Source organism: Asterias amurensis, chromosome 5, assembly GCF_032118995.1.
Source record: "Asterias amurensis chromosome 5, ASM3211899v1".
Taxonomy (NCBI): Eukaryota; Metazoa; Echinodermata; class Asteroidea; order Forcipulatida; family Asteriidae; genus Asterias; species Asterias amurensis.
The window spans coordinates 8,270,123-8,279,392 of NC_092652.1; the positions used below are offsets into that span (position 1 = coordinate 8,270,123).

Consider the following 9,270-nt stretch of genomic DNA (forward strand, 5'->3'; position numbering starts at 1 on the left):
TTTCTCAGAAACAACTAACAGGTAACTAGAAAAATGAAAGACGAAAATCGAGATCTGCGACAACTTGACGATATGGTTGGAAACTAGAAAAATGGGATCTGCGACAACTTGACGATAATATGGTTGGAAACTAACAAGTTAGTAACTAGAAAAGTGGGAGACGAAAATCGGGATCTGCGACAACTTGTTGACGATATGATTGTCAATTAATTTGTAGTGTCCAAGTAAAACCTCACACGGTTTTGTTCTCCAGAGAAATTGGACCTTAACGAGATCACACAAAGGGGGTGCAAGGCGTCTTCAAACATTAATATATTGATATGCTCGACTTAGTTCATCCCCTACCGAATCTATTCAGCAAACAAAAGTATTTTGAAGTCGGAATGTTATTCTTGTAGGTTGTGCTATAGTTAATAAAGTGCGTGCATCAGCGAAAAACAAAATAATTACTGTCGTGTTTCCAAACCGACGAAGTTGTTGGGCCACACGTGGAAATGCTCGTACTTGAAGCAATGAACAATAATTGGTCTAACACTTGCTCATGAACAATCCAATCAAAGTTTGTTCAGATCAGCTTTGCTTCTTCCCTTATAATAATTTCATCACTGGTGACGGGTGAAGTAGAAGGAGGTGAACTGTGTTATGTGACAGTCTTGACAAAAATCACCACATCGCTTGCGAAAATGGCAGAACTTGCAGTTACTGTACAAGCTTTCAAAGCACTGATGATCGCTGCCTGCTATATAGAAGTCGTTTCTTCTTCTTGTTCTTTCACCCAAAGAACATGTTGATGAACTCAACGTTCAATGTGAGTGTCGTTCTTGTCGTAGTGATGGAAATGAAAGGGAATTCTGCAGAGCTAGTTTTTAAAGATCAACACTAAGAGACTGCTGGTTGCAAAGTGATAAGTCCTATGCTGGTTGTGTTCGCAGGCAGACTTCACCTCGGCCCTCTAGTATAAGAAGCTAAGACAAATCTGTGTGTATTTATAAGGTCCCCTCCATAATCCATGTCAATAAAACATGTAAAACAATCCGTTGATACAGCAGTATCAATCATCTCACGAGGCTGGATGAAGAGACTGGATGATGCTGAAATCCCCACTGGGAAAACGTTTTTGGCGCGCAAGGCAAGTTTAAGCCCAGCTGACCGTGAAAATTAAAGTAGGCGGATTAAATGACGTCAATTGTTCAAAACGTCATAGTAGTAAATACTCAAACTTGTTTTTCTCGAATATTGTTTGTATCATTAGCACTCTGGAGCACGTTGCCACCTCTCTCATGTGGCTGTAACAGTGTGCTAGGCATGGTCTTACCACTATGGGAGCCTTGCTAGTATAGATCAGTATGCACTACCTCCCCAACTTTGTACGATTCAATTATGCTTAGAGTGCCTTGCTCAAGGACACAGGAGTGGTGTCGTGACCGGGAGTCGAGCCCATCGCACTACTTCTGAGTGCGTTGCCAAGCAACAGTAGCATGTATCCGCCCGACCTTATAAGAGGCAATGCCCAGTTTATATTCAAAATGATAACGAACAGAAATCATTAGTGATAATTAACTGCAACATGCCACATTTAAAACCAGTTTTGAATAACATATGGGTAATGGGAAGTATAGACCTTTCTTTTGTTGATAAACAAACAGCCTTGGTTGGTATGGTCGGCCGAATGTTAGTAAAACACTCAATTGAATTAACAGATGTTTTGACCAAATTCACAATTTTTGCTAACTTTTCAATTAAATAAAATACACCCCATAATGAATTATTTTGTTTTCAACAAAATCCACACAACGTTTCAGAAACTTTGTATCAATGTTAAAAACAGTAGCGATCTGTTTTGATTGCATTTATGGCTGTCGGTAGTTTTCCAGTCTGGGTGGCATAAAACTCGAGCTGTGACGTTGCAAGGTGTAACTGTGCTTTTTATGAAACAAACGGGCTTTCAGAGTATAAAGAAAGATATTTAGCGTACAGGCCTATAGGGGTACACGTGTCCTTAGAAAACAGTAGAGTAATATGTATTGACAGCATTGAAAATATAGAAACTGCTTGTTCTTCTATCTAGGCCTCACATCTTTTTTAGGACAAATCTGCAACGGCCCTTTCTCGTGACGTAGCCTACTGTGATTGCGCACATTTCAAATCTTTAAGTATCCGTTCACTATATCTACTACAGTATTGTAACTAAGTAGGTCTACGGATGGGCGTTAACACCGTGCAAGAACCTTCGACCGGGAACACTGGACAATTTCCATTTCCATCGAGTTGGCCTACAGCTCCACTCAAAGAAGACAAAGGTGATGGCAATCAACTCAGCGGGCAGTACCATCAAGACCCGAAATGGCGCTCCCCTATAGAGGTCATTGAAGAGTTTTAATACCTGGGCGCCCTCATAGGTTCAACTGAGAATGAAATAAGAGTGAGGAGAGCCCTGGCATGGAAGGCCCTTCATGGCATGAGGTGGGTGTGGAGAGCTGGTCTCGAGGATGACATCAAGAGACGTCTGTTCGTTGCTACAGTTGAGTCTGTGCTTCTGTATGGAGCCGAGACATGGACTCTGACCGCAAATCAAGAAAGAGCACTAGACGGCGTATATACAAGAATGCTACGGATGGCCCTTGATGTACACTGGGAAGATCATATGCCAAACTCCCAGCTCTACGCTGCCCTACCAAGGGTAACTGTTAAGATCAGGGAACGAAGGATGAGGCTTGCTGGCACTGTGTACGCCATCCAGAGCTAGCTGTGAGCCCCCTAGTTCTCTGGGAACCCATTGACGGAATCAGGAACAAGGGCAGGAGAAGAGCCTCATTCGTAGACCAGCTGAAGAAGGACGCTACACAACAGGAAACATCTGAGCTTAGGACGCTGATGCTGGACCGGGATGCGTGGAAGACGACCATCAGAGTTTCCCGAGAAGGCGTCGGCTGAAGACCTCCTCTCGCTCAACTGACTGATTTCCATCCGGTTCAAATTTGTTGGGTACAAGCATGTTAGTTAACTCATCCAATTGTACATGCCAATTGTTCCATTATAATTTAATCAACTGCACACAATTTAATATCAAGATACGAACCAGACTTTCAAGAAGGCCATGGAGTATCGGTTAGCTATTCTGATATCTTTACAGAGCTTGTGTTATTGCAGTTTCTTGTATCGGGTCTATGGCCAAAGAGGGCGCATCGGTAGACTCCTCTCCAGGACGCACTCGGTTTCGACCGAATCGGCTCCGTACAAGTTGCTTGAGCTGGGTACGGAAATGCTCGTACTTGAAGCAATAAACGACTGGATTTACGCTCATGTTGCACATGACCAACCCCGTGAAAGCATCTGAAATGCCTCTGACGGAAAACACATCGACGATATCAGTACTTAAGATCAATCGTAACATCTGCATCGGAGTCCAGCAAATGAAAAACATGCAACCAGCGATCAGCATCGTAGTGATGACGTTTCTTTTAGCCTTACTGAAGACACCATCTTGCTGATTGGCGTTAGCATTGTCAAGTTTGTGTCGAAGAACGAGGAGAATTCGAACGTACGAAAACGATATGAGGATTGATGGAAGGATGTACTCGATGAGAAAAGTCCAACAAAACACAAAAACCTCGAACATCTTTCCATTGTTACGATTGTAGCGGCACTCCCCATTCCTCATATGGTGTAAGAAAAGAAATATCAGTGCATAAGCAAAACCAATGATCCAAGCAGCACACATTGACACTTTGATCTTGAAGAGTGAGCAGTAGTTGCGGTGTTTGACCGGATAGCACGTGGCAAGAAAACGCTCCAGCGATATCACCACCAGATTGTACGTGGATGTTACATTGACTGCCCAAACAAAATATTCAGACTCAAGAAATCGACAAATAATTTCACCGAATATGTTTGCTTGCAACGTTGTCAGTAGAGAACTTTGTTTGATCCCAGTTATGAGGAGAAACACCAAACCAGAGACGAAGTCGATGATGGATTGGTGACGGATAAGTAAGTTAGTGAAGGAGCTGAACTGCTTACGTCTGACCGTCATGACGAAAACCACCAAACCGTTTCCGAGAATGGCTGAGCATCCGATAGCAACATTGAACGCCGTAATAAGAGGACTGGTTGCCATTTTTCCTTTGACGTTCAGTTATAAACTGGAGTTCAAAAAGTATCTGATGGAATAATGTAATATACGAGTGGTAATCTATTCAGCTCAAAAGTTGTGCCGAGTGAGCATACATGAATTTCTTGCCAAATATAGACGGCAATCCTCTTCAGAGAATTCACACCTTTCCTATCAAACACAAATAAGGCAAGGCTTCAAAGGAGTCTCTAAACATCAATGTACGACTTAGCCCACGTCAGTATCTCTCAAGGCAAATGCATAATGCTGACTTTATATCCAAAACGTAGCAACCTTACCTTCTTATACGACTCTTCTGAATATAAAACTGGGGCGTCAATTATAAAGCACTTCTGCTAATTGCTTCAATTCAACCGTTTTGATTAATTCTGCTCGAAGAAAAAAAAACGTTTTAAATTTTGCAAGGACGCATTTATGGTTGTTCTCGAGCCTGGAATATTTGCCCATTAAATTTGGCCTTTACGTTGCGTAAAGACAATGTCAAAAATTTTGCCAAGGTCAAAATGTATTGACGTTTAAATCTCCTGTTGAAACATAAAATCCCGATGGGTTCTTTGAGCAGCTTTATGCCTACTGCCAAACAAAAAAGACGCATATTCAACTCGGTTTTTTTTTATAGGTAGAATGTGCGGTTAAAGAATAGGCATTAATAGCAAGGACGCTCTATGTTATTTGAATAGGGAAAGGTCTGTTAATTGTTGTTTGGTTTGCACCCCCCCCCCTCCTTTTTTTTCAAAAGTTAAAAATAATAGAGTTCGAGGTAGCGTGCGTCAGCAAAAAGGACCCACTGGGAAGTAATTTGCACGGGAGCATTGTATCTGGAACAAAGTGTCACTTCCATTACGTAGTCCGAAGTGGTGGTAATTCAATATTTAGGATTTCAGGCATAATTCAATATTGATAAAAAGCAATTTTATCAATGATTTTATTGAAGGTTATCGAGTATTGAATAAAATGCAACTTGATTTTATGAAGAAAAAAAAACTGTTTCTGGAATAAAACGGAAGACCAGCATATAAGGAACTATTTTATCGGGTAAGTGTGTTGATAGAAGTAGGCCCCTGATGATTGAACATATTCACACTGGCCGTCATAATCACAATAACCTTAGTTGTGCCACTTTGGGCGTATTGAACGTCTACAACTTGATGTAGAGTGTTACTGCCAGTCTCCAATAAGGGCCTACGCATTGTTCTTCCTGAGCCTGGATAAACACAATCGAACAATTAAAACAACCAAAGGTAAACCTCGCCTTTAAATCGCGTTTTGGAACGCGAGGGTTGTTTCATGAGAAATAATTAGTAGGTCTGTTGCAATTCTTAAAGACACGACACTTGGTAAATTGTCAAAGACCAGTCTTCTCACTTGGTGTATCACAACAGTGCTTAAAAAAAACATGTGAAAACTTGAGCTCAATTGGTCGTCGAGGTTGCGAGAAGAAAAAACACCCTAATTGCCACACGAAGTTGTGAGCTTTTAGAGATACATGATTTCGACAGGCTAGCATAATATGTTTAGCCATTTATGCTTAAACGGTTTGGGTACCTTTTCAAAATGTCCATAGATTTACATTAAACTTACATTTGAAGATAATGATAGTGGAAAGCTTCCCTTCAAATTGAGGTGCTGTAGTTTTTGAGAAACGAGTAAAACAATATCATGAAAATACGTTTGTAAATGCGTAAAATAATTTTCGTCCCATGAGACGAAAATTATTTTCATGACATTGTTTTACTCATTCCCCCAAAACTACAGCACCTCAGCACGAAATATTTTCAGGGAAGCTTTCTACTATCATTATCTTCAAACTGTGTAAGTTTAGTGTAAATATGTGGACACTATGTTTTTGTCCTACAAAAAGTGCATACACCCTTTAAATTTGCGTGTCCAGAAAGTTCTTGCATAAATCATGTATAGACAATGAGCATGTTCAACTTGCCTACACGTTTCTCCCAATGTTGCATGCGTTGTCAATTTGATTTGAATTTCCCCGCCGGTCACCTGATAATGAGCCAGCCGATGACGTAATTGCAACGCCATGTATGCAACTCGAGGAAGCTGGGATATGAATATGTTAATGTTTTGAATGTAATTTGTTTTGAATGTAATTTGTTATAAACATATTTTGTACTTTAAATAGAAAGGACAAGTGTTGAACTTTGTGTTTTGGCATCGATCGATCGGCCATCTGGGTCTCGAGAAAATAGTGAAAGACCGATTCACACTTTTGCATGACATCGATGAAAAATGAAAATGAAAAAAAAAAACGCTCACTGAGCGATAAACTGCAAACATGACATATCGGACAGAAATATTTCAAGGGATGTGTTCTACCGTCATTATTATTAGACCGTGTGAGTTTTTTATGTTAATCTGTGATCTTCACAATTTTTGTTTCTTACCAATTCAACGTTCCTTTAAGGACAAATCTGCAATGGCCCTATATCAAAATGTCTTTCTCATGACATAATGTGACTGGAAAAAAAATACAAATCTTAAAGAATCCGTTCACCTATCTACTACTGTTTAAAACTAAATAGGCCTATACGGTAGGCGTTAACACCCTGAAAGAACCTTCGACCGGGAACACTGGACACATTTCATCCGGTTCAAATGTGTAGGGTAATGTTAACTCTTTAAATTAAAAGAACACGTTGCCTTGGTTCGGACGAGTTGGTCTTTGAAAAGCGTTTGTAGTAGAAAGATGTTTTAAAAGTAGAATACAATGATCCACACACATTTGCCTCGAAATTGCGTGGCAATTAATTTTTATGGGAGTCAAAAAATTGACTCCCATAAATGGCGGACCGTGTTATCCGACGATGTAAAAGGAAAATCGTGCAATTTTAAGGCATGTTTGTGTGGTTCATTGTATTCTACTTTTACAACATCTTTCTTACCATATGCATTTGATAACAAACGGTTACAAACGCTTTTTCAAAGACCAACTCGAGCGATCCAAGACAACGTGTTCCTTTAACACCCTACAAGAACCTTCGACCGGGAACACTGGACACATTTCATCCGGTTCAAATGTGTAGGGTAATGTTCACTCATCAAATTGCACAGGTCAATTGTTCCATTATAATTTAACAACTGTACAAAATTCATAAAGTAAGGAACCAAACTTTCATCGAAGATGGAATACCGGTTTGTGTTGTGTTTTTTTAACACTTTTAAAAAATGCAACGTTGATTCTGATATCTTTACAAAGCTTGTGTTATTGCAGTTTCTTGAATCGGGTCTATGGACAAAGAGGGTACATCGTTAGACTCCTCTCCAGGACGCACTCGGTGTCGACCAAATCGGCTCCGTGCAAGTTGACTGAGTTGTGTACGGAAATGCTCGTACTTAAAGCAATACACGACTGGATTCACGCTCATGTTACACATGACCAATCCCCTGGCAGCACCCAAGACGGTTCCTGCTGAAAACCCCTTAACGAGTTCAGTACTTAAGAACAATCGCAACATCTGAATCGGAGACCAGCAAATGAAAAACATGCAACCAGCGATCAGCATTGTAATGATGACGTTTTTCTTGGCCTTACTCAAGACGCCATTTTGCTGATTGGCGTTAGCATTGTCAAGTTTGTGGCGAAGAACGAGGAGTATCCGAACGTACGAAAACGATATGAAGATCACCGGAACGATATACTCGACGAGAAAAGACCAACTAAAGACAAAAACCTCGAAGATCTTTGCGTTTTTAGGATTGAATGCGCACTTCCCATCACTTACATGGTGTAAGAACAGAAATACCAATGCATAAGCAAAACCAATGGTCCAAGCAACACACATCGAAACTTTGATCTTGAAGAGTGAGCAGTAGTTGCGGTGTTTGACCGGATAACACGTGGCAAGAAAACGCTCCAGCGAAATCACCACCAGATTGTAAGTGGATGCGACATTGACTGCCCATATAAAGTAATGAGAGTCAACAAATCGACATATGATATCGGTGAAAATGTTAGCTTCCAACATTGTCAGTAGAGAACTTTGGTCGATTCCAGTCATGAGGAGAAACACCAAACCAGAGACGAAGTCGATGATGGATTGGTGACGGATAAGTCGGTTAGTGAAGGAGCTGAACTGTTTACGTCTGACCGTCATGACGAAAATCACCAAACCGTTTCCGAGAATGGCTGAGCATCCGATAGCAACATTGAAAGCGGTAAGAAGAGGACTGGTTGCCATTTCCCCTTTGGCGTTTAGTTATAAACTGGAATTCAAAAAGTATTTGATGAAATAATGGTATCTGAATGATAGTCCACTCAGTTCACGCGTTGTGTCGTGCGAGCATACATGAATTTCGCACCTTTCCTATCGAAAAACAAGGAAAGGGTTTAAAGGAGTCTCTAAACATCAATGTACGATTCAGCTTAAAGCAAATGCAGAAAATGCTATCTTTATATCCGAAACGTAGCAACCTTTAACCTTCCTAAACGACTTTTCGGAAGAAGAAAAATGGGGCATCAACAAAGCTGTTTTATGTTTTGCTTTAATTCAACAATTTTGTTAAATTTTGCTGGAAAAAACTCGTCAGTTTTTTTTCAATTTGGCAACGGCGCCTTTGTGGTTGTTTTCGAGCCTGGAATATTTGCCCATTAAATGTTGACCTTTAAGGCGCGTAAAGCGTCAATGTCATAGACTTCGCCAAGGTCAAAATGTATTGACGTTTAAGTCTCCTGTTGAAAAATAAAATCCCGATGGGTTCTTTGAGCAGCTTTAAGCCTACTGCCAAATAAAATAGACGCCTGTTCAACTCGGTTTTTTTTTAAGATAGAATGTGCGAAGGCATTACTAGCAAGGACACTCCAAGTTATTTGAATAAGGAAAAGTCTGTTAACTGTTGTTTGGTTTGCACCCCCCCCTCCTTTTTTTTTTGTTTTTTGTTGTTCAAAAGTAAAAAATAATAGAGTTCGAGGTAGCGTGCGTCAGCAAAAAGGACCAACTGGGAAGTAATTTGCATGGGAGCATTGTATCTGGAACAAAGTGTCACTTCCATTACGTAGTCCGAAGTGGTGGTAATTCAATATTTAGGATTTCAGGCATAATTCAATATTGATAAAAGCAATTTTATCAATGATTTTATTGAAGGTTATCGATTATTGAATTAGATGCAACTTGATTTTATGC

General features: G+C 40.3%; 2 protein-coding genes across 2 annotated transcripts; both read right to left on the reverse strand.

The window, feature by feature from the left end:
- Positions 1–3,127: 3,127 nt before the first annotated feature.
- LOC139937254 (galanin receptor 2b-like) lies at positions 3,128–4,117 on the reverse strand. The gene has a single exon (XM_071932348.1). The coding sequence runs from the start codon at positions 4,115–4,117 to the stop codon at positions 3,128–3,130; it is 990 nt and encodes a 329-aa protein (XP_071788449.1).
- Positions 4,118–7,338: 3,221 nt separating this feature from the next.
- On the reverse strand, positions 7,339–8,328 carry LOC139937255 (galanin receptor 2b-like). Its single transcript, XM_071932349.1, has one exon. It carries the CDS (start codon positions 8,326–8,328, stop codon positions 7,339–7,341), a length of 990 nt encoding a protein of 329 aa, XP_071788450.1.
- Positions 8,329–9,270: the final 942 nt, after the last annotated feature.